The sequence below is a fragment of the Ammospiza nelsoni genome, chromosome 3 (genome assembly GCF_027579445.1).
Source record: "Ammospiza nelsoni isolate bAmmNel1 chromosome 3, bAmmNel1.pri, whole genome shotgun sequence".
In the NCBI taxonomy this organism is placed as follows: domain Eukaryota; kingdom Metazoa; phylum Chordata; class Aves; order Passeriformes; family Passerellidae; genus Ammospiza; species Ammospiza nelsoni.
The window spans coordinates 49,273,791-49,298,784 of NC_080635.1; the positions used below are offsets into that span (position 1 = coordinate 49,273,791).

Genomic DNA, 24,994 nt, shown 5'->3' on the forward strand with positions numbered 1-24,994 from the left:
TTTCTTCTTTATATTGACACTTCATGTGTTTTGTGTTTAGATTGGTAGCAGAGGGTAGAAGTGTGGTCTGTCATAGCTGTTTTCATCTGAACAGCTTTTGACAAAATGAGGTCTATGTTGCTTGTTTGCAGTTCACCGCTAACAAAAGGAGAACAATATTTTGCCCCATGAAGGATTATTTTATCAAGTTCAAATTTTCTTCTTGCTCCTTTTTTCTTGGTGTTCCAGGAGACGGCAACCTCTGGACGCATTCAAGTTAGGGTAAAGCTCTAGCAGGAAGAAAATGTGACAGCTAGAGGTTTTTTAATAAGTCAAGAAATCTCAAAAAAACCCATGGATGCATGTAATGATCTGCTATGCTGCTCAGCATGACCCCCTTACTTTTCTCTACTGTGATTTTGTTTCTAATTCAAGCCATTTGGTCTCCTTTTCAGCACCATGACCATGGAGGAACTGTTGGCCTCTCTGCAAAAGAAGTGTCGAACAGAGTGTGAGGAAGCTCACCGGCAGTTGGTGTGTGCTCTCAATGGCTTAGCTGGTATCCATATCATTAAAGGTAAGACCAAAGGGCTATAGCATATCCTCTAGTCCTTTCAGTACAGGAGTAAAGGATATGCTCCATCTCTGTGTACTGGGAAGTTAAAAGAAGTCATACTTGTGTAGTTGTACTTAACCTGCTTTTGTTTATCAGTACTGCTTTCTGGGCTTCCCTTGTGCCCCCAGCCATGCTGACTGCTAAGATTCCTTTTGCTGCTCCTGCTAGACAGCTCTGTCAATATCGATTTTGTCTAAATTATGAGGCAAAAAAGCTTTGAATGAGAAACAAAAATAATTATATGAATCTTGAGTGTCCCACAAAATAAATTATTATGAATGTGTAAAAATGCCACTTTTCCAAGTTCTTCTAAAGTTGACAGGCTGTTTGAATTTTTCCAGCTCATGTCCAAGTCTTCCTTCAAAGAGAACAGGCAAACTGCCTTTTCTCTTACTTGCCTCACAGAAGGACTATATTCAGATTCTTTAATCTGTAGTTAGTGGGTTTGAAATACTTTGTTACAATTGCAGCATGGAGATAAGTGCTTCTGATACAGTTAAGTGCTTAAAAAGAGTTACATACAGATGTAATGCTTCTAAAATGCACTAGTAGCAAAAATTATGTTTGGCCTATTTTGAAAACCAGATTGATAAAAATTTCACCTGATGAGAAACAAAAGCAGGACAAAAGAGGCAGAATTCTGGTCTGTAACTCCTCCCCCAGTATTACCCTTACACTCAGTCTTCTTTATCAGGAAGGAGGAAGCACACCTTACATAAAAGTGAGGCCATGAATTTAATCTTAGTATAATTGAAAATCTATAGGTCTATTATTAGTCCAAATTTATTGCTACAGGCAAAGAAAAGAGTAACAATCACACTTACTTGTTTCTACTTGTCCTGCTTTTCTGCTTACCTTTCTACTTAAGCTCATCTGGACCCTGAGGTCAATGGTTTCGTAGATGTGGTGGCAGTGCAATTGCCAGTTGTCACTACCTTCATCAGTAGGAATAAGATGTTTGTGTTGATGGTTTCTTCCTCACACAAGAGTCCAGTGAGGGTCATTTTTATGTTTGCTAGCATGTTTGCATCTTTCTCTTTCTTCATTGGTCTGCAGCTCCATGAAAACGCTGAATTTAGTGGACATGATGCCTTTTATGAATGTTACATACTCTTTCTTTGTTCTCTTTGTTGCCCCTAAAACCAGTTTTGTCCAGCTCTAAGTCTGCATTTCTTTGACTGTGGGTGAGTTGTTTATAGCCATGGCTTTCTTATTCACTGCCAAGCCTGTGCACCATCTCTTAGCATCCCATGGCTGTACTCTACACTGCATCCTATATCTTTACTTGTCAATAGCCTCTGCTATTTTTACTAGGCCTATTTCCCTACACTACATCATTGTGGTAGTTGTAAATATCTCATTCTACATGGAATAACTGCTTGTTACTGCTGTCTATAGAAAGCTGTGTTTGTACCACACAAAGATAAACAGAAGTTTAAAAATATACTAAAAATTTGCCATAGACACCTAGTGAATTACAGAAATTGCTATCACAGCTAAGCCAAGTAAAAGGTTCTGGCAGGGAAGGAAAAATTCAGGGGAGGCCTGACAAGCTTCAAACTAGCAAATTCAGCACATAACTTTTGGCCGTTTTTGGTAATTGCCATCCTGTATGGTGGGACTACACCCTTACAAATGCAACTCTTTCAATGTAAGAAACAACAAATCTTGTTGCCATAAAATTGTTATACTTCCATATAGATAGGATGATGGTTTTTGTTTTACTCTCTTATCTGTCTTTATGCATTTCTTTTCTCTCTGCTTCTCCATGTTTTAAGAGTCTCTAAGAGTATTACTGGCTAAGTAAATTTCCATCAGTTGAGAAAAGCAAATTAAGATGGATTTATTTTTTCACTGCTTTTCCATACACAACTTCAATTTTGTATTTCTTTTTAATTGATATCAGCTATTTTCTGAGGAGTGATTGTGATGCTGGCAGCTTACATCAGTAGTTATGCTTCCTGCATGTACCTAATCATTTCTGCATTTCTGAAGTATGACACAACTTTGATGGCTTTCACTGGGAGAGTGAATAATGCATTTACAGTGCAAATTTAGCAATGCATCACTGCAGTGAGTTGTGGATGATTTTTTTAAGTGCAACATGATATTTTTTTGATTTATGCAACCATGAATACATATTTTAAGAGGTTTACAGATCTTACCGTGACAAAAGATATTTAATTTGAAAACTGTATAAGTCTTTGTAGAATATCATATTCTATTTTTTACCAATTTTTGGGAGGGGAGGAATGACTAGGAAAGAATTGCTTGAAGACAGGCATTTAATATAGAGACTCTCTGAGAACATCTTAGTATGTTACAAGTAATGTAACACTTGTAAGGTCGTAGATGTTTGTATATTTAAAATCCAACACAATGTGTCTGTGTTTTTGCTACTCTTTTTTAATTCAGGAGAATATGCATTGGCTGCGGAGCTGTACAGAGAAGTACTGAGATCATCCGAAGAGCACAAAGAAAAGCTCAAAACAGATTCCTTGCAAGTGAGTGAGCATTGAAATGTAAAGAAGCATAGTTAAGAACTGGAATACTTTAAAATACTTTAATTTAACAGGTCAGTTTTTTCTTCATCCCAATGGTATGCTGAATTACTCTTTCAGCCTGCTTTAATGATAACAATCTTTGATAACAATCTTTGATCATAATCTTCAGATAGGAATCTGTCCCATGACCTTTATGTTTCCCTTTTTTTTTGAACAACAAAAAAAAAAAGCTACTGTGTTTATAAAAATCTACTTGTGAGTTTTCTTGATGTCCCTGAAGCAGTGTATGATCTCCACCTGCTGTTCTGCACTACAGTTAACAAGCTGAATTCCTAGTCTGGTTCATGTGACTGTGACTGCTCACATTAAGTGTTATATCCTGCAATTACAGAATGCAGAGTTTGCACTGAGAGTGATATTAATGTGCCAAATGATAGAGAATAATAAAGTACTTGCACTGCAGAAGATAAGAGGGCATCAAAACATGGAAAAGAATTGAAGTGCCTTTTCTCTTTGGGCATTTGACTTTTGAATACGATTAGCCTTTTGAATACTATTTAAAAATATGAATATATTTTCCTGGTAGAAAAGTCATAGTTCTCTAAGTAACATATTTACAGTTCGTCCAGAACTATCAGTTATTAATTGACCAAAATTTTCTTCAGCATAATAAGAGATTTAAAATGTTAGTGATACATAGATAAGTGATCAGTTGTCTGTTTCTTTACTTGCTTCTATGAGCAAATTATTGTTTGATTGTGTTGCATGTGGTCACCTGATGCCTCTGCTGTGCTTCTTTGATTCTTTTTCCTTTGTGACTTCCTGGTGGCTTTTTTGGCCTATCATAGAGGTGTTAGCCTAAACTTGTTAAGCTGCGCATAGGTTATTAATTGCTCTACTGGATTGTACAGTCCAGTTAATTTTTTCCCCCTTGAAATATATGCTGATTAATGATGCCTTAGTGTACTAAAATTTTGCTTCTGTTAAGTCTTCTCAATTGTGTAGGATTAGCTCTTTGGGATAAAGGCAAATCACTACTGGCCAGTCCTCTTGAGTGACTGAAATAGTAATAGGGCAGAGGTGAAGAGAATCCAGGATGTGAGAAGGGCACAAGTTTATGATAGTGGAGGTTATTACTATGAGTTTGTGGGAGCTGTGCAGGAAGCATAATATTTTTGGTCTGGTTTGAGAAACAAAGAGTGAAGCCAGAGAAGAGGAACAGAGTTTCCTTATATTAATAATCAAATTTATTTTCCCTAAAAGTCTACCTAAAGGTCATGTGTTTTTCAATATCTTTTATTTCAGAGAAATGAAGAATATGAAAAATTATTATAGCTCTTGGTATCTGGTCTTTTCCTTGCACTTTATTTTGCTTTAGATAGGCTAAATGAATACTCAGAATATTCCAAAAGACACCAAAGAAAGTCCCCTGAGATAATTTGTTTTTCATAATAGTCAAGGCCTATTTTAATTAGGAGGGTGAATATGGCATAGGATCTGATGACCTGGTGTCACACTTGCCTGCTGATTCGCTTTTGAGATGTTAAAGAAGGTCTGTTTAATATTTAATTTCCTATCATTTCCTATCTCAGTAAAATGTGGAAAGGAATCTTTCTTTTCTTTATAAGATGCTTCCAGATTAGCAGAGAAAGCAAAACTGATTTTAAATTCATGCTAATTTCTTGCTGTAAGCTTTCATTGCTCTTCAGAGCTTTCATTGCTCTTTCCTGTCATGGATGTTCTAATGGATTTTTTCATGATTGCTCTTGACTTTGTGTATATTTAGAGACTTCATTCTACACATAATTTGATGGAATTGTTGGCAAAGCACCCAGGAATTCCCCCAACTTTGCGTGACAGCCGACTTGCAGAAGAGGTAAACATCTTTTGTTTTTACATGAATATGTAGAGCACGTTTTTATTTTTGTACCCTCAGCATTTTCCCTAACAAAAGAAACAATTCTTTTCCTTTCAAAAGAAATAGCTTTTTTGAGTTAACTACATACATAAGCCTTTCTTGTTATTTTATAAGTTTTATATTATGAGTATATTTTATGAGTAAGTTCAATTGTCCTGTTCTCAGACTGTTCTGGGGTCTTTTTATTGTTTGCTTATTCAACACAGATAAGTAGAAATACTGAGTTATATTCCAGTTCCCTTTTGTAATACATTGTATTCCTATTGTGTTGTTTTGGCTTACCCAAAAGCAAAGTTGCACAGTTAGCATCTTTATAGTGATTTGTCTTCTCATGTGTTTTTTGTGGCTTACTAATAAATGCTGGATTCTAGAGGAAAAAAAAATATTGCTAAATATTGCTTACAAATGAGGATGGGTAGCACATAGATAGGTGACCACTTAAAACTACTATGGTAGTTGGGGAGTTTTTATGTTTGCAGTATTCCTCACAGGTATGATTTGTGCATAGTTTAATCTCTTATTTCCACACAGGCAGAACAACTCCGACAGCATTATATGAGTAAATCCAACGCAGAAGTTGCAGAAGCCCATCAGGCCTTACAGCCAGTTCTTCAAACCATTCGGGAACTTCAGAGAAAGGCAGGTACCTCTTAAAGTTTTGTCTCTGACTTCTGGCATTTTTAAAGAATATTTTTTTCATCTTTTTGTCCATAACTCTAGCTGTTTATCTTCTTTCACCCGTTAAAATTACACGGTCACTTCAGTGTTGCTCTCTTAATTTCACGAGGACCTTTGCTTTTTCTGCTTAAATGATCTCTTATCTCCTTTGAGAGAGATGGAAGAAACTTTGAGATCACAGTATCTCTGTGTGACTGTTCTGTATAGATAGCCTTGATGAATCTGATTCTACTGAAGGAATATAAATGTGTGGAGAATGTAGACAGTTGCTTAGTCATGTTTCTACACGTCAGCTGAAGATGGGATATTTTTTAATGAAACTCTCATCCTCCACTTTTCATGGAATTAGCCAGTCTGTGTTAGACTGTGGCCTAAAGATCAGTATATGCCTCTGTTGCAATGAGTAGATTGGTTTTCTGTTGTAAGTTCAAGGATAAATCTCTTGTTTTTCATACAGATACATTCAGGTTCTCCTTGGTGGTTGGATGTCATCCAGACAGCAATACAGTATGCCATCGATGAGGAGCTTGTTCAACGTGTGCAAAATGAAATTACCTGCAACTACAAACAGGAGACAAGTAAACTCTCCATGGCAGAGAAGTAAGAAAATTACTGAATTAGGCTGTTTGTTAAATACAGATAAATCTACTCAGGTCTTCTTACTAGTTTGTGCTAACTGTTGCAATTAGATAGCACACATTTTTGCTTCAGAGCATCTAAACTGCAATTATGTTTCAAAACCAGTCCCTGAGAAAAGCACAACTAGATAGAAGACTTGGAAAGAAAAGCAGGAAAATAACTGTATTCTCTTAGATAAGCGTTCTTTGAAGTGTTCTTCTGCATTATTTACTGTGGTTTTATAGTCTTCTATACTCATGAAACTGCTGAGTAAGAAGAATTCAAAGTTTATTACATTAAAATTGAGTAAACTGTAAAAGAAATTGGCTTGCTTAAATGGAAAGTAGACAGATAATATCAGAACATCCTTGTGTAACACCATGAAATAGCATCACTCTTTTTCTGAGCAAAGAATTTGAAGTTGGTTTCATCTTCAAGACAACGGTATACCATTCAATTACAGAGTAATGAATTCAGAAGGGACATTCAGAAGTTGCTTAAATCAACCCCCATCTTAAGATCCAGACCCATGGTTGTTCAATCCAGTAAAGCTGCACAATGATTTGACCTGTTTAGCATCTCCAAGGAGGGAGATGCAATAGTCTCTGTGTGAAGTCTGTTCCAGTATTTGGCCTACTTGGTGGATAAAATAGGCATTAAAATTATTTTACCTAGTTAATATTTCCTGTGTTGCGTCATGTGTACATTGTCTCTTTTTCTTTTGCCAGGTGCCTTTGACAAAGTTTGACTCAGTCTTCTCTGTATGTTCCCATTAGATAAATACAGAAAGCAATAAGGTCTCCCCTTAATTTTAGGATTGAATAGACCTTTTTCTCCTAAGCCCCTCTTGTACATTCTGGATGAAGTTCTGTGAGTTCATCACAGAAAAGAGAGACATAGGAAGGACAGTGCTCTGGTGGTCTAAATTCAGGCAATTTTCTCAGATACATGAACTTACGCTTTTAAATACAATCTTTCTGAATCATGTTTTAGTCAAATACATTTTTATTATCTTTATGAAATATATGAATGTATGTATATACATCTGTGTACAAGTTTATACAATGTGTGTATAAATTTAAATAATCAAGATACACATATTTTAATCGCGTATGTAAAGATGTATCCTCCACTCTGACTATTCTGCCATCACGATTCCAAAAGGTTGAAATTTCTTCCTGATTGAAGAAAATATATCTTTTATATTCAGTACTTAACATAATTCTATTGAATAATCTAAATAAAAATACAAAACCTCTTTTTTCTTCAGCACGAGAGGCAATGGGCACAAACTGAAACACAAGATGTTCCCTCTGAACATGAGGGGATGCTCTTTTCTGTGAGGGTGACTGAGCACTGGAACAGGTAGCTCAGAGACGTTGTGGGGTCTCCATCCTTGAAATACTCAAAAGTTGTCTGGGCATGGTCTTGGGCAACCAGCTCTAGGGTGACTCTGCCTGAGGAGAGCTTTTGAGCAAGACAACACCCTGAGGCCCCTTCCAACCTCAGCCACTCTTAGTCTGGATATGAACATCTCATGGTTCTTTGAGAGCATCCCATTCTGATCAAAACAAATATGAGGAAAGGATTGTTTGCGTGTTCATGCAAAACTATTATGCCTTCCATCTGTATGTTGGCTTGTGTCACCCTCTTTTTTTTTCTTTGAAATTAGATATTTATAAAGTATCTTCTTAAATTGCTGCTTACAGATGGTATAACTTTGGAAAAGCTATCTGTGACTAAACTTTCTTCTATAACACAGGGATAAAAATTCTTATTCAATTTATTTTAGCATATGAGATAAAACTTTAAAAGCAGTGTTGTATCAAGTTCTACTGGTCAATGGTGGAAGCAACAAGTACTCTGAATTGAGTACTGGATATAATTAATCCATGGTATAGTGATGGAAACTTTTATAAAAGCTGATATTATTTGGCAATTGATTATAATAACAGCAGACTTGTGGTTGCAATTTACATTTATTTTCAGACTACCTGGTTAGGCAAACTTGGTCTATGTTATTTTTAAAATGCATGTTACTGAAGTAGGTTTTATTGAATGCCAAGCTTTTGTAGTGTTAAACCTGTGTTTTGCTCTCTGCACTGTACAAAATTTATGTTTTGGATCAGACTTTCCATATTGCATAGAGCCAAAGTCTTGTACATCAACGTCAGACCTTGTAGGAATGATGCACTTTCTTTCAGCAAGAGACCTCTGCTCTCAGGAAAAATGCAATGTGAGAAGTGCTTAACTTTTGTTTGTGTTTGTGTTCATTACTGCACCACCCCTCCAATCACAGAAGACAGCTAGGTAGCTAGGTTTCAGAAGAATAGTTTACTGTTATGTCCATCTAATAAATTTAACTTTAAAGCTAACTTGCTGAATGAAGTGTATTTTTGTGATGTGTGCGTGTGTCTGTTGTGAATTGCACAGGTGCATTGAAAATAATTTTGTTGGCCAGAAGACACAAGTAAGACTGTATGTGCAGTGGTTTCCATTTAGTAGATCTGCATTGTGGACCAGAATGTTGCAGATTGGTGTTCACTACTAGTATTTGGCCACACCTCTCAAGTCTTGGAAAGAGTCTTTCTAAAGATACCAGGCATCAGCTCTGGGGATACACTGGAGTGATTTCTGACAGCATTGCATGTAGCAGGAATAAGCATTTGCTTCCTTTTTATTAAAATTTTTTATGTTGTCCTAGATTGCTATTTAGCTACTTATCTTCTGCTTTAGAATACTGAGTCAAGTTTGGATTTTGTGTCTTGGTGTACAGTAATTTCCCTTTTTCTTTAAATCAGATTCCGTGACTGCAGAGGCCTTCAATACCTACTCACAACCCAGCTGGATGAAGTGAAGAAGTTCCAGAAGATTGTGAGAGAAGCAGTGAAAAACTTAGAAGGGCCTCCTTCTAAGCAAGTCATCGAGGCTGCCACTATCTGCCATTTGCGACCTGTTAGACTGCCACTTAACAAGTAGGTCTTGAAAAAAGAAAATATACTTTAGATGTGTATTACTTAATTTTCCTTTATTTAAAATAACATACTGAAGCCTTTATTATGTACTCAGGAGCTGTATGCACACAGATATCACAGATCTATTTGTTAGCATCATGACCTTTGGTTTTACTTTTATAAAATCTTCTGGTGTTAGCTATATTAGTGTACATATGACTGTTATTTTGTTATTTTTAAAGAATTTTGTGTAGTTTTTTATGTTGGAATAGGGGCTTATGATAATTTTGTTTCTGATGAAATTGAGTGCCTCTGTTTTCAATTTTCTGTATTGCAGCTGTGTCTTTTGTAAGGCTGATGAATTGTTCACAGAATACGAGTCAAAGCTCTTTATGCATAGGTAAGTTCATAGCTTTATAAAGTTTGAAATAAGTATATGACCCAATGACAGAGATTTCTTGCTGATGGCTTTGATAGTAGTTCTATTAGTTTTCATTTTCTATGTAAATTTCATTTGAAGAAATGGTGTCCAAGGAATGAATACATGCCACTTTCTCTCAAGCCACTACAATATGACCATACATCTGAAATGAAGTGGTGGCATGTTCAGAAAGCATGTGTATAGATACAAGTATGCTAATTTAACACATACTCCTATTTGTGCAAATATTTATTTGCAGTCCAGCTGCAAGTGGTGTAATACCACCCTCATTCAGTGTTACAATGTGAGATCTCAGACAGGATGAAGCTGAAAGAAGTGACACCATCATGGGGTGTCAGAGAAGTATGCAAAGTGGGTGGTACTGAAAGACATAGATTACAGTTCTCTGCATGCTTTCTTTTGGACTTCTCTCTCTCATATCCCTCACAATGTCAAAATTGGATTGAAAAGTCTTGAGATTACTGAGAAAACATTTCAAGAAGTCTTTACCAGTGGGAGTTCTGTTGCTTCATGACTGCTGGAATCAGGAAGAATGGATTATTTTAAAATTAGCATTATTTGTCAAGGAGAGAACTGGAAAGCTGTACTGTTTTTTACAGTGTAATACACAGCAAGTTTTCCATCCGAGTTTAACTGTAATTCTTGCTTATATAAAAAGTCAGAATTTATTTTTTTTAATGGATGTGACATTAATAACTCCTCAAAGATGATTTAGATGTGTAAGCCTTTACAAAAGCTATAGATGACTTGGGGCTGACAGAATGGCCTGAGGATTGGTACCGAGGTCACTGTGTTCAAAGCAAGCTTTTGATTAGGTAATAAAACAGCTGTTTATATTTCCTTGGCTTGCATTATCCTTTAATCATATATAAGAAGGCTGAATAAGTACAGATGGATGTGGAAGTACCAGATCAGTGCTAAGTGCTGTGCTTGGTTTGTTTTGAAGTGTTAAAGGCCAGATGGCAATATTCGAGGAGATGATAGAAGACCAAGAGGGGCTTGTCGATGACCGTTTGCCCACCACAAGCAGAGGGCTCTGGGCAACCAGTGAAACGGAGCGTGCTTTGAAAGCTCTTCTTTCCTTTGCCAAAGCTCACAGAATGGATGCTAGGGTAACTGAAGAAGGGAGTGTATTCCTGGAGCTCTTTGAAGCATGGAAAAAGGAATATAAGGTACAGTAAATTACATGCTGATCAAACAGTTGTGTGGTCCATTTAATTTATTAAAAACAAATTGCAGCTGAATATTAGCACATCTAAGTTGTATTCCTGAAATTAGGGTTTGCCTACCAACCTTTTCCACAGTGCTTATTACAGGATTTGATTTTAAATTATTTATATGTGAGCTAATAGTTTCTAAAAGCTATACTGGCTACTAATCAAATTACTAAGCAATGTAATTGCATCTATTAAGACAGCATAAAGATATAATTAAATGTGTTCATCTGTTTACTTGAATCAGAATATAACAAGACTCAGAAAATCCAGCACTGGTCCATTCTGTAATTCAGGTTACCCTCAGTCTTGTGAAGAGGGAACACAGTTTTTTCATTTGCCTTTATGTTAGGAAACAAAAGATGCACCTACTATACCAATGAGAATGAAGACAGTGTTATGATTCCATCTGTTGTAACTTGGAAATACTGATTCAGTGGTCTGTACTACTCCTATATACACTGAGCTACAAGAATGATACTCTGTGAAATAACTATTTTTTTTTCATTCATCAAGGGTTTTTTTTGTTTGTTTTGCAAGGCATTTTGTATCTGAATTTTTAGTTGCATTAATTATTGTAACACTAATTGTTGTAGAAGAAACGAGCGACAGCTATTTCTACTTGTTTATCCATAGAGGCTGGAGAAGAGAGCAGGCAAAATGTCTATATGTCTGTATGTCTATACTGCTTGTTTTCCATTATAATTAGTTGTTGTTATGGCTGAATGGTGTAAAGAAATATTATCTGTTCCTCCAAAAGATTCTCACATTTCATCTTACATTGTATGGCAGAGTCATGTAAGTGTAACTCAATGGAGTTCTGCTGCTCACTTGTTGGGGTTTTCCTGCAGTTACTTCATGAGTACTGGATGGTGCTCAGGGATCACGTGTCTGCCATTGATGAGCTGGCCATGGCGACAGAGCGGCTGAGAGTGCGTCACCCTGATGAGCCAAAACCAAACCCACCAGTGCTCCACATCATAGAGCCACATGAGGTAGAGTACTGGGCAGGAAGGAGTGGCTTCTTTTTGAAGGAACCTACCTCCTACAAAATTAAAATCTATATCTGGTTCGATGTATAATGTCTATAATGTGTCTCTGTTTTCATTTCAGACAGGCTTGGTGGAGTATAGAATTTTGCTAGGTTGAGTACATGGGCCATTTTGAGCTTGAAACTGTTACTCTGATATATTTTGTTAGCCTTCTGACAGAGTGGCATGTTTCCAAGAGACTGCTGCCCTTTCAGGAGTAGCAACTTCCTTTCTCTACAGTTGCCCAGTTTTCCAAGCTGGGTGGAAAATTAGGTTGACCTGATTCCTTACCCATATTGATACTTTTCACAAATACCTGTATAAAACAGAAATAAGCACATCAAAGAAAAATCTTTTTTTCAGTATTTTGAAATTTCTGAGCTACCCCTGACTCTGTTTATGATGATAGAAAAAATCTTGGGTTGATTTAAACTTTTAATTTTTTTTTGCACCAACAGAAGTGTGTTTTCTATAGACACATTTTGTGCTTTTTTTCTGTGAGATTGAGTTAGATAAAATTGCTTCTTTTTATAAGGAAATAAATTTTTTCTCTGTATTAAAACAATTTTTAAAAGCAGCACTTTGCTTAACAAATGCCTAGTAAAGTCTTAAGATTTATACATGTATGTGCAGCCATCAAAGAAACGCTGATTTCTTTGGCCTTCATCCTTCAGGTGCCTGCCTCTTCTGCAGTATTGAACTTCTTCACTATCAGCTGTAGTTAATCTAAAAAAAAGTCAACTTGATGTTTCTGTCTTTGTATAGGTTAAATCAAAAGTGGGCATTTCTAAGAAATATAAAGAAAATAATTGTCTCTTACACATTGTTTTTTCAACCAGCAGTTAATTCTGGTATATGTATACACAATTGTAAGAAAAGAGATGATACATTGAAGGAACTTCAAAAGAAACTTCTGAAAATTTGGGTTATTTTAATTTAATTTTGTTTGTCTAAAGAACTAATAATGTAAGTAAAACAATAAAAAGCAATTTTATGTGCATTCTGCATCTCAGCCCATTCATGGTGCTGTGTTCATACTGGGTACAGGAAATGAATAGATATTCTGAATTTCACAAAAAAAAATAATTTAAGCCTTATTGTAAAACTTAACTTTTTCCCCCCACTTTTTAACACATATTTAATGTTGTTTTCTTAGGTAGAGCAAAATCGAGTGAAACTTCTGAATGACAAGGCAGTTGCCAAATCACAACTTCAAAAGAAATTAGGACAACTTCTGTACCTCACTAATCTGGAAAAAGTAAGATTAATGGTTCCCTGGTCTTTACCTTTCCCTGTGGAAGGGAAGAAGCCTACCATTATTTTTATTTAAAATTCCATCTTAAAGAAGTTGTATTTTCTGAGAAGATTGATCACATTTTGAAATCCAGTGTGCTGTTCTTTGTGTTACTGTGTGCTCATAAAATTATTTATTGCATTATATATTTTAGTTACTTGTTTAATTATATACTTATTAAACTATAAGATAGTTTTAGATGTGTAAAGTTTTCATTAAAACTAACTGGGCCATGTTTAGTAGAAGCCTTATAAAATTATGTCTGTCTCTGCATACCTTTGGTGTTTTACTAAGAGCTTACCTGAAACAGAAGGATAATCACTTTTGGAGTTAAAGTGAACATTAAAAAACAGCAAAACAGACAACCTCCATGTATTGTATGTTATTTTGATCATAGTGTTTAAGTAAGTGCATTTATGTTAAAGTAAGCATAGTTAAGCAAAATTTAGGTGGTTTTGCAACCATGTGAAGCTGATAGAAAATATGTGGAGTTTCTTGTTTGAAACTTGTATTTTATGAGGATTTTTCAGAGCTGTTACAGAGCTGCTGATGCCATCAGAAGGACTGCAGAATGAAAAGTGCTCCTTTTGCTTACCATAAGTTACATGTTTTTTAACTCCTCAAGGTGGACTTGAGTACATGGATATGTTTTAAATTTGCTCAGACAGTGTTTTGGTTTGATGTGGTTTCTTTTAAGGGTTTCATTATTCATTTTTTCTAGAAGCTTATTTTAAATATAGAATAACAAAGCACAAAGTTGTTTTTTTTTTTTCTAATTTATAGTCTCAGGACAAAACTACTGGAGGAGTTAACCCAGAACCATGTCCAATCTGTGCACGCCAACTGGGAAGACAGGTAAGATACTTATTCAGCAGGTTTTACTTTTAGAACATCTTTAGCTGGAGCTGAGCCAGTTGTGTGTCAAATTGTCAAGATCTGTTTTTAAATGGATGTTGTATTGAAACAGGGAAAATGAGCTGTTTCTGTAATGTACCAACCAGCCTCTCCCCTGAAATAACATCTTTCTCAGATGCAAGCACCTCTACTTCTTGTAGCTTTTGACATCTGCTTAAGTGTTCCAACAATGTGAGTTCATGATTGTTTTATAAATCTGAAGTTATACTTCTGGCAGAAAGATTTATTTCCCATTTATAAGCCAACAGAAAGAGGAAGTAGGTAAACTTCTATTGTATACTATTGTATTTTATTGCAATCGTTCTTATTGGTAGTATTTTTTCTTCTAAAGAAAAGGATATTGCATATGCAAACAATAGCAAAATCCAACAGAATAAATACTGGCAGTGTGGATTTCTTTCCCTGCTGAAGTGCAGGAGTGGAAATTCAAGAGAGACTTAATCTATATCATAAAGTACAAAGCCATAGTTTAAACTTGACTTACCATGCATTAGGGAAGAACATAAAAGGACTCGTTATGGTAAAACTAAATTGTCTCTTCCTTTTAGGGCAGCTATTATAAGGAGATTTAGCTTCTCTTTGCATTTTAGACATGTGTAAGCATGAACTGCTGTCCTGCCATGTTTCCAAAGTCCCCTCTGTGTTCTTCTGCCCAGGGTAATACAAGTTTTTACAGAGAACAACTGTTAGTCCTGTTAACTGCCATTATTCTTTATCTCAGAGCTGGAAGAGCTCACTGAAAGGGAAAATAATCTCTTAAGTTTCTTTATCTTTTCTTAACAGCAAGACTATTTCTTTAGATGATAGCAGTTTTCATGTTGCAAAGAACTTTTAAAATACTTCTCATTCTGTTTCTGCACAATTGAAAAAAATTAACAAAGTCTAAAAGATCTGCTTAATATCAGTGGTTTAGTCAATCCCTTTGCTATTTGGTCCCACGAAACTTCTAGTTATTCCCCTTGGAATGGCGTAAAGAACAGGCTAGTACAGCAAAAGATGTTATTTTGAATTTCAAAACTACTGGTCTACAAATTGTTTCTATATTATGGAAGGTTCCAGCTGACATTTAGATGCTCTAGGCTCACAAGGGGAGAACAGCTTCTGCAATGCTGTCTTGTTTCACATACATTCTGTCAAAAAGAGATTAAGACACTGTATAAAATCTTTTTGTTAAGTCTAAAGATGCTGCCTTGGACTTACCAGTAGGGAAAAATTAAAGCATTTTTTCTATCACTTATTAAATAAGACCAATCTAGTATGAATTCACAGATGAAGAATTGTAGAAAAGGCAAATCAAAACATTTTTGTAATTTTTAAAAAGTATGTAAATACTTAATCTGTGTTTACATATATGGCATTAAGAATCATCTGTCGTAGAAATGAAAGATTGTAATGTCTTTCCTGAAGTTCAAAACTGAGAAAATGCGAACAATGAACAATAAATTCAGAGACTTCCTTTAGATCATGAATGTCTCTATGCTGGAAAACTTTAAAATTCAGGCTTTTTATTAGCTAGAGTGCAACAATTGTAAAATTATTCTTTAATCTGATGAATATCATGAAAAAAATGTAATTTCTCTATGAAAATATAATTTATCATAGATCAGTACACTGTTTTTCTTTTGCACTGGCTCCAAGCTGAAGCTGTGTTGTGTTTGGTTTTTTGTTTCCTGCACAGTGGGCAGTGCTGACATGTGGACACTGTTTCTGTAATGAGTGCATTGCAATCATCATCCAGCAGTACAGCGTGGGCACCCGCCGCAGCTCCATTAAATGTGCCATTTGCAGGCAGACCACTTCTCATAAAGAAATATCTTATGTCTTCACTGCAGAAGCTGCAAATCAGGAGGATGATATTCCTGTAAAGGTGAGTTGTTTGAGCAGGAGCTCTGTGGGCCCAAACTTCCAGCAGTGCATACTTGTTGTGTTTTGTAGCATACTGCATTTAGGCAGACAAGTGTACTATATAGTTTTATAAATAGTTTTTCCTAATGACAAAACCTCTAGACACAAACATATAGGAATTCAATCCTGATTGCACTGTTGTATCTGCATTTTTTACTAAAGGAAAGTTTACATTGGGTTGAAGAGACAGCATCTCCAAGAGTCTTTAGCAATGCTGACATATAGGTAGTACATAAGTTCATGTTTGCACTGCATGAATGTCTTGTAGAATTATCATTTAGAAACCAAAAGCCTGTGTTTAGTGCAGTTGTGGAAAAAATAGAGGATTCTGGGCTAAAAGGCAAAGATAAAATTTGATAATATTTTGGTTTAGATGATACTGCTGTCTTTTAATAAAAATATTATGATACAGCTGGACTAAAATATGATTGTAATGCTTGTCATAATTTTAATCTGATTAGTGTAGTTAAAGATCATAACTAATTGTGCTGACAGACTGCCATGATATCTGTGTGAGTCTCCTTGAACCTTGCACAATTTCTAGGGTTGCTACCCTGTATTGAGGACAATGCCACCACACTCACAATAGCTATTTCAACCTCCCTGGACAAATGGAATTCCATTTTATGAGGATATGATTCCTAACTCGAATTATTAAAGTAGTTGACAGTATGTGGCACCAGGGGGAGTAAATAGACTGTATTTTTCAAGTGCTACTTCATAGAACACAGCTTCATGCAAGGATTTTTACATAGTAATTCCATATACAGTTTAGAGATATCACTCTGTTTCTAACAAAATTTCAAATATGTTTCATAAATTACATTAAAAAATAACCAGAATAACCAAACTTCATAAATAAGACACAAAGAACACGTCATCTGCTATCCTGTGTAAAGAGTTGTAGTGTTTTCTTGAAGTATTTCTGCATCAAAAACTTTGAACAAACCAAAAATATGAATTCTGTGTAAATTTGCTTGACCAAAGATCATTCTTAGTTAACAAAAAATTAAAAATCTACACTGTAGCTTCACTGTACTTACTATGTAAACAAGCAACATTGTTAAAAATAAAAAATTCTACCTCATATTCCTTTAAAGGACAGTTTACAAAGAATTACAAGCTTACTATGGTTTCTATAGAATACTGAGGTTAAGATCAGTATCTTTCAGGATAGATATGAAAATTGTTTGATTTTTTTCAGTGTTCATATTTTAATCAGATCTTTCTCAATCCCTCTTAAAGTATTCACTACCTGCCTTTCTTTCTAATACTTTATTTTACTGACACTAACCATTTTAAGGTAATGCCTTAGATGCAGAAGGACTACTGTAAATGGAAGCATTTTATACTGAGAGAGAGATTGCTGGCATCCCTGCATGTTTTGGTTTTGTAAAAGCTTCCTGTGTCTGGTCAGTATTACAGTGGGTGTTGCCAGCCTGTCATCTAAGACAGAAATTGTTTGTTAGAGGGTAATTGTTTGTTAGATTTGCTTCTAATCTTAACTGTTCCATAATTCATTTGATCTAGCCAATTTCTTTATAAATAGTCATCTGAATATTTAACAAAATGACAACCTCATGGTGTAAGGGTAATGAGTAGTATACCATTTTTTAAGACAGACTGAAAAACAAGAGTGTTTCTGTCAGTTTCATCTCTCCATAGAGAATATAACTGAGATCTTTGTGTGTGCTGTGAGCCAAAGTTTTAGTCACTTGTAAGTTCAATAAGTATAATATGGTTTAACATAATGTAGACAAAGGGATCAAGAACTTTATACAGTTATTTTGTTTAAAAAATAGAGGAGAAAGACTGTGCCCACTTTGAGCATTGTGCTGTTCTTTTCTGCATACTGATCTGTATGAAGTCACCTTTGTGACACCTGAGTTGCAGGAATCTGAAGGGTGGAAAAATCAACAACAGTGGCTAAAGCTGGTATCTGCTATATCAGGGGAAAATAGAACTTGTCACAAGGTGTAAAAACAATTTCTGAGGAAAAGACTTCTAGACCATATTAGCCAGGATTGTCATCACTGAATCAGAGATGAACAGTATTGGAAAAGCCATAAATGACCCTGGAATTCTGTAGCAAGTCCTAAAGGCTGGGCTCAGATCTCCTAACTGTAGGTGTTTATGATTAGCAGGCAGTAGCCACGGGGCTGCAAATGTGTCATCCTTTCAGACCTGCCAACATAAGCATTTCTAATTGTCCATGTGACTTTGCAAACAGTCAGATGGACAGTCAGTGTCTACCAGGTGCAACAGAAATGACATGGAAGAAAGCTGGTTAGTTTCTGTGTCTGTGACATAGAGTTGGAATCTCTGTGGAGGACCCTGAGTAATAAAATGGCACAGCTTACTGCAGCCTTTGGTAAAATAGTCTGCAGAAAGTCTTTCACATGTTAGCTGCCTAATGTGTGAGTGATCAAGGAGCCCAGCACTGGTTCCCAGTTTGTGCTGAGACTGCTGACATCCTTCCCAGCCAATTCTGCACACAGCATGACTTCAGTAAATTTGATCTGTCATTGTAGTGAGCCAACATAGTTAATTCAATGTTCAAAAGACAGGTGCAGACAGAAATAAAACAGTATTTGTCCTGCTGAATCTAGCACAGTTTGAAATGACTTTGTGTGTAGTAAGAAAGTAAAGGCTTCTTTAAAAAAGACATGAGGTAAAATTGCTGAAATAGAAAGTACATATTAAAGGAGATGGAAAAAGAATTGCATCTCATTGTATCCTCTTGGTGACCTAAGGGGATAGGGAAGAGTACACAAATCAAAATGGACAAGATGTAGAATAAAGTATTGGATTCATTAAGCACTGAAATAGTTCTGAATGCAGGAAGATGTTTTCATTGCAGCTCACCATCATTCAATAATCAATTGTATTTACAATTTTCATACTGTTTTAAATATAATTAACAAGCTTTCATAGTACTGAACTTAAGTTTGATTTTGCCAGAATGAGAAACAAAAGCAACATAAATATAACATTCTGGTAGTTTTTTTCCCTTGGTCCATTTTCAAAAGGTGTGAATGTAGGGGGTATTTTAATGTGCATTTGAAAGACTCACTAAAGACTGTGCCACAAAGTTAAACTGCAGGAGGCCTAATGGGCACGTTTGGTGCCACTGCACTGCCTGGGCCATCTGCTTTGCCTCGTGCAGAACCAGAGGGTGTGTCTGTATGGCACTTCATTCTCCATGTGCTGCTCATGCTGGTACACTCTGCTGATCCTAATGCAGTGTGTTATAAGGGAGAGGTAAAAGTAGTTCAGTGCTACTTCACCTGCCCTTCCTCAAGGCTGATCATTGTTAACTTTATGTAAGATGTGTAAGAGACCTAATATAACATCATTTAATAAAGCAATGAATGTGGAAGGAGTTTTTTACTATCCTGCTTTACTAATGTGCTTCTTTGACTTTTCAAAGGGAAGTCACTCCACCAAAGTGGAAGCTGTGGTCCGAACACTGAAGAAAATTCAATTTAAAGATCCAGGGGCTAAGTCCTTAGTTTTCTCAACGGTATTAATCACCATTTTCTGTCTTGTCTTTGCATGTGTCTTTTGAGTTTAAAGCATTCATAATCTTTTCAGGAGCTAGTTTAGCTACCAAAATGTTGAATCACTCGGTACAACCGCTTGATTGTTTTTAGGATTTGTAGGGCAAGTCTTGTAACTGGAACAAGAATAATGGTCATAGTCAGCAGATGTGAAAGCTTGTTTCTTTAAAGGGCAAACACTTAGATTTGTATGGAAGCAGTAGAAATTCTAGATAATTTTAAATGTGATGTCCAGATGTTTTTGATACATTGTAAAACTGTTTTTTCAATGGCTACCAATTTTTTTCCTTCAAGTTATCTTCTAATAACCTGTCTTACTTAGTTTTATGAAAGATTTACTTTCTAGCACACAATTTTTTTAAAAGAATTGCAAATCCTAGCAGTTTGAAAAGTTTTTAAATCTACTTTTTGTTAGGGAAGCTAATTATTATTTTTTAGTTGTCATTGCTGTTTGTAATGTTGAGTTACTTTTATTGTGTTGTGTGGTTTTGTTTTGTTTTTTTTTCACAGTGGCAAGATGTGTTGGATATAATTTCAAAAGCTTTGTATGACAACAACATGGTTTTTTCTCAGATCAATGGAATTAGTAAATTTCAGGTACATAAAGGATATTTTTCTTAAATTATTTTCAGTGGGAAAATCATAGTTCATAAAAGTTAATCTGATCCTTTTTACTTCATTGCTTCATTTCAGAAACTAAAAGAGCAGCAAATTTGTACGGCGGAAATTTTGATCTCCAATTTATTAATTCTAAAAATTATAATCTCAAAAGTCCTAGTTTAAGGCATTTGGAGATAAACAGTACATTCACTTTTGAGAAAGATGGATTGGCATGGAAGTTAAGGATGTGGCACACTGATCAGTGGTGCAAGAAGTTCATGCCTTCCAGAGACTGTCATGTATCTGTTCTGGGATGACAGACCTGCAAAGATGGTCGATCTGGAGCCTGTATTAGCTGCTATAATTTGTTGAAAATACAATCTTGTCCCCCACGCACTGCATTGGAGCTTCTGTCACACTGCTGTGATGTTTGCCTTTTAGGAAAACCTGTCTGCATTTAAATATGATCCCAACATCAATATTTTGCTGCTGCCTCTTCACACTGGTTCCAATGGACTGAACATCATCGAAGCAACTCATGTTCTGCTCGTGGAGCCCATTCTGAATCCAGCACACGAGCTACAGGCTATTGGCAGAGTGCATCGTATTGGCCAAACAAAGTAAGATGTGCAGTTGTGTTCAAGGCTTTAGATGTGGTCCAGAATAGATCTGAAAAAACCTTGTTCAGCTGCTGCCCTATTTTATGTGTGCTATTGATGCCTTAGTTTTTAACTTTGGACTTCTGCTTGCAAAAATGTCCAGAAATATCTTAGCTTTGCAGGTCTGAGCAACTCATCATTTATGTCATATATGGCTACGTTCAGGCATGGCCTTTCTGAGATTCCTTGAGAGGCTCTTTCTAACTGGTCATTTCTCAGCTCCATAAATTGTTGGGGCTTTTTTATTTCCTTCTTCTGGAGCTTTTTTTAGTTGAGTTTTTTTCCAAAAAGAAAGTTATAGCACATTCTCGTTAGAACTGACAAGTTTATAAATCTTAAGGGCAGTTCTGCTCTCACACCTCTCTTTTTGAAGAAATTAATGAATTTGTATGTCTCTTGTTTGTTTCAGTGTTGTTGCTCTGACATAGGTGGTACTGAACACTTGAAAAAGGTTTTAGAAAGTTTGTTCTCAACTATGAGATGTATGTGTTTTTTCTAAGGTCTCGTGACTTTATAAAAAAAAAATTTAAAGCCCAGTACATGGAGAAGAAAAATAACTGCAGTCAATTCTGGAATAACAATACTGTAGAATAATAGTGGGGGTTGTGTTCTGGAAATGAAAGCAAAGAGAGAGGTGGACATGAAGGAGCATGTATATGAGAGAATGTTTATGAACAGGTGGATATTTGTGTGTTGGTAAAGATTTTGAATTAACTGTGAGGGCATAGAATTATAACTGTGAGGGAAAGATTGATTGCAGCACCCCACAGTGCAATTCTACATGATGCTGGGACGAAAGGTGCTGCAAAAACCTTGCAATAAAACCACCAAGGTACATTGTACTTTTTAAGAATTAAGATTTCAGCTAGGCTTATTTTTAAGAAGGGCTGTGTTCCAAGTGCACTGAACATTAGGGAATATTCTTGTTTAGTGTCACTGATGCAACTATTACCAGTTCAGTTCTTATTTACTTCTCTTTTTTGGGGGTAGACCTTTGCCTGTGAATCCAAAAGCATTCCTCCTTTATTCTTCTGTGAAGTGTTGCCTGCCAAAGTTTCAACCTAAGACCTGAAAATCATCTAAGCATTTTCAAGGGTTCTTACCTTGAAAAATGTTTATACTGGAGAGCATGGGGTGCTTTTTCATTTTTATCTTTGGATCTGACTGTTTTCTATTTCACTTTCTGGTGCCTGTCGCTTTTCTAAATTACTGCTTTCTTTTTGGAATTTTATTTTATAAATGAAATGAAAATTTATTTCATAAATGGAATTTTCATTTGTGGTGCATTTATTGACATTTTGGGTTTTATATTTTACCAGTGTTTACCTGACTACAGTTACTGACTTCTTTAAAAAAAAATTGTTATATTTTGCTGTCTTCAAAAATAGTATTATTAAAACTCAGGGTATTAGGTTTAATTTTCCATCACATTGAGCTCTTGTCTCTTGGAATAATTTGTGACAATGAAGTATAAACATTGTATATAACCAGTAGGCAAAACTCTTTTTTCTTTTGGCTCTGCAGGAATGTTTCTGTTAAGGACACACAGAGCAGAACTTTGCCTTGTATCTACATTAGGATTTTAGTTAATACAGCTTACATTCATTTAGTGTGTGATCAGTAAAGTGAAAGTGTGTTTCCAGGGAAGCACTAAGCACTCTGAAATGTCAATGGAAGTTGCTAATCACTTCTAACATTCATTTATTAAAAACCAGAGGCATATTTTCAACACTTTTAATAGAATTAGTATGAGACAAAATATAGTTATAAACTTTGGCAGTAACAGTAAAACTTCTGCTCACTTATGGTGACATTTTCTTTTTTTCAAACACATTCAGATCTACGATTGTTCATAGGTTCCTGATAAAAGCAACAATAGAAGAGAGAATGCAGACTATGCTGAAAACTGTAGATAGAAGGTATGTGTTGATTTTTTTTTTAAATGTCATTATTGCACTGAAAATGAAAAGGTGGTTCTCCACCATACTTTTATTATGGTTAGGAATGTACATCTTATATATAAATTTTAACTGTTCTTCAAACTATTTTGATTGCAAAACAGTTTTAAAACTTCAAAAGTTTTAACTTGGCTCCAGCAACTTGCAGCTTAAGGTATTTTAATTCTCTGGGAAATATGTTGGTTATGTTTTGTGTCTTTTATTTCATAAAAGCCCAAGTAATAAATTATGTATTATGGTATGATTTATCTTTTCAGTTTACCTATGTTCATTGGTATAAAAACATTGCAATTGATGGAGTAGCACTAAGCCTGCCACTAGAGCAACAATATGTTATAAACTCTAACACAGGACATGGGTTCTTTCTTATGTTATTTTATTTTTTTAATCCTACAAATCTCATCTGACGGTGCTGTGTCATACTTCTTGGTTTCACAGTCCATGCAAGCATTGCCCAGATGCTAAGTCAGTCATACATGAGGCAGATGTGCAGACACAGAAAGCAGTTCTCACTGTGGTTTATCTTTCCAAAATCTATAAGCAGTGATGGATTGGAGCGGGACCAAAAATGCTATTTACATTCCTTATGCAGACAGTGTAAGAGGCTTGTACCTTTTAACCAGATGGTATACACATGACAGATCTAGGAGGAGGCCTTTGTTTAAGGAAATTTTCCCTGTTACAGATAATGAAACTAAAAATTACATGCACATCTTTAGCTGTAGTTATGGAAGATTTCAGTTTTAGCTCTTCAAGAATGATTTATTCTCCTTATCCGTGAATTAGCATTACTTTTGTACATAAAATTTGGATAAACGTACAGTGGTTGAATGATCCCATGAGGGCTAATGTTTTGAAAGTGATGTTAAACCTCATGCTTGGAAGCTCAGGCAAATCCCTTAAATGTTAAGAGGTCAAGGTGGGTTATCCCATGTTCTGCTGCCTTTGCAGTGTTTGGTGTTGACCACACTGGGGACAGTAGATGGACTTTTTATCTTACTTAGAATGTGCAGGAGCAGTAGCTGATGAGTGTACATGCTTCCTGGACAGAAGGTGTGCTTTCCTGCTGAGCTTCAAAGCTGGGCAGGTATTGACACTGAACTGTGTGCTCTGTCTTCAGTGCACTCAGTTCATTTCTTGCACTGATTATTTCTCTGATTCCCACATGCAATTTTTTCCCACAGCCACACGAGCTCTTCCATGAAACAGTCAGAAGCCTCAGTGTTGACAGTGGCAGATTTGGCTGACCTTTTCACAGAGGAAACTGAAGAACTTGAGTAAAAAGATTGGTTTGACCTAATGAAATTGGAAAGTACCTCACCCAGTAAGCACCAGGATAAAATCCACTTGATCTGTCATTCCTATAGACATCATCTAACATTTGTCCATAAGAGAGCAATCGGAAATTGAGAAGTCTTAATTTTTACTGATTTCTTCTTTGGTAATATTCATAGCAGCACACACTTCTGATGGCACTGGATAAAAGTTGCACTTTGCACATTATAAAATCTGGATTTTTTTTTCCCAAAGAGAATTTGAGCTGGATGCTGAAACCGAGATCTTGGACCCTTGGTTGAGAGGACTTTTACCATGAGGCTTGAACGGCTATTAGCTCAGTCTGAGAACAAAACTATGTGGGTGGTTGGGTGGGAAAGGGAAGCAAAAAAATACAAATCTAATTTTTTTTATTGTACAAAGAGTTGTTAGAAAGAATGATTGTAAATTAATATTCTTCTAGAAAAGGCTTGTTAGATTTAATGCAGAGTTATTAAATGTCTTATTGTTAACACTTCAAATTACAAATGTTTACTAATAGTTTGGATATTTGTATTAGGCCTTTAGATATTCATAAAGACTTTTGACAGTTAAATATTTCATTGTTAATGCTTACTCATGGCAAAAAGATGATAATTAAATTATGCTTTTTGTATGTGTGTTGGTCTGGTGATCAGTTAAAGAGTCAAACTTGCTGTACATTTTTTCACTTGAAGCTGTGACTAAGTGCTCTGTTTGAAAAAACAAGAAAAGCATTTGCTACAGAATTTTCAAAACTTAATTGGTTACACTGCTGATCACTTCGTAATTATTTGGTGTGTCTATGCATTGTCTCACCCTGATCTTTTTTCTAGTTCTTCTCCTTAAAGATGCA

The 24,994-nt window shown here is 35.7% G+C and overlaps 1 protein-coding gene across 1 annotated transcript in view; it reads left to right on the top strand.

The window, feature by feature from the left end:
• The window catches only part of SHPRH (SNF2 histone linker PHD RING helicase), a 48,493-nt gene extending 23,718 nt beyond the window's left edge, over window positions 1-24,775 (top strand). The window contains exons 14-30 of the mRNA XM_059468936.1: window positions 435-556; window positions 3,011-3,099; window positions 4,886-4,975; window positions 5,549-5,656; window positions 6,153-6,295; window positions 9,115-9,288; window positions 9,605-9,667; window positions 10,656-10,881; window positions 11,775-11,918; window positions 13,111-13,212; window positions 14,032-14,103; window positions 15,842-16,030; window positions 19,499-19,591; window positions 20,139-20,225; window positions 20,670-20,848; window positions 22,726-22,806; window positions 24,030-24,775. Coding sequence (XP_059324919.1) covers window positions 435-556; window positions 3,011-3,099; window positions 4,886-4,975; window positions 5,549-5,656; window positions 6,153-6,295; window positions 9,115-9,288; window positions 9,605-9,667; window positions 10,656-10,881; window positions 11,775-11,918; window positions 13,111-13,212; window positions 14,032-14,103; window positions 15,842-16,030; window positions 19,499-19,591; window positions 20,139-20,225; window positions 20,670-20,848; window positions 22,726-22,806; window positions 24,030-24,126 — 2,059 coding nt within the window. The 3' untranslated portion in view covers window positions 24,127-24,775. The remainder of the gene's footprint in view (window positions 1-434; window positions 557-3,010; window positions 3,100-4,885; window positions 4,976-5,548; window positions 5,657-6,152; window positions 6,296-9,114; window positions 9,289-9,604; window positions 9,668-10,655; window positions 10,882-11,774; window positions 11,919-13,110; window positions 13,213-14,031; window positions 14,104-15,841; window positions 16,031-19,498; window positions 19,592-20,138; window positions 20,226-20,669; window positions 20,849-22,725; window positions 22,807-24,029) is intronic.
• The last annotated feature ends 219 nt before the right edge of the window (window positions 24,776-24,994 follow it).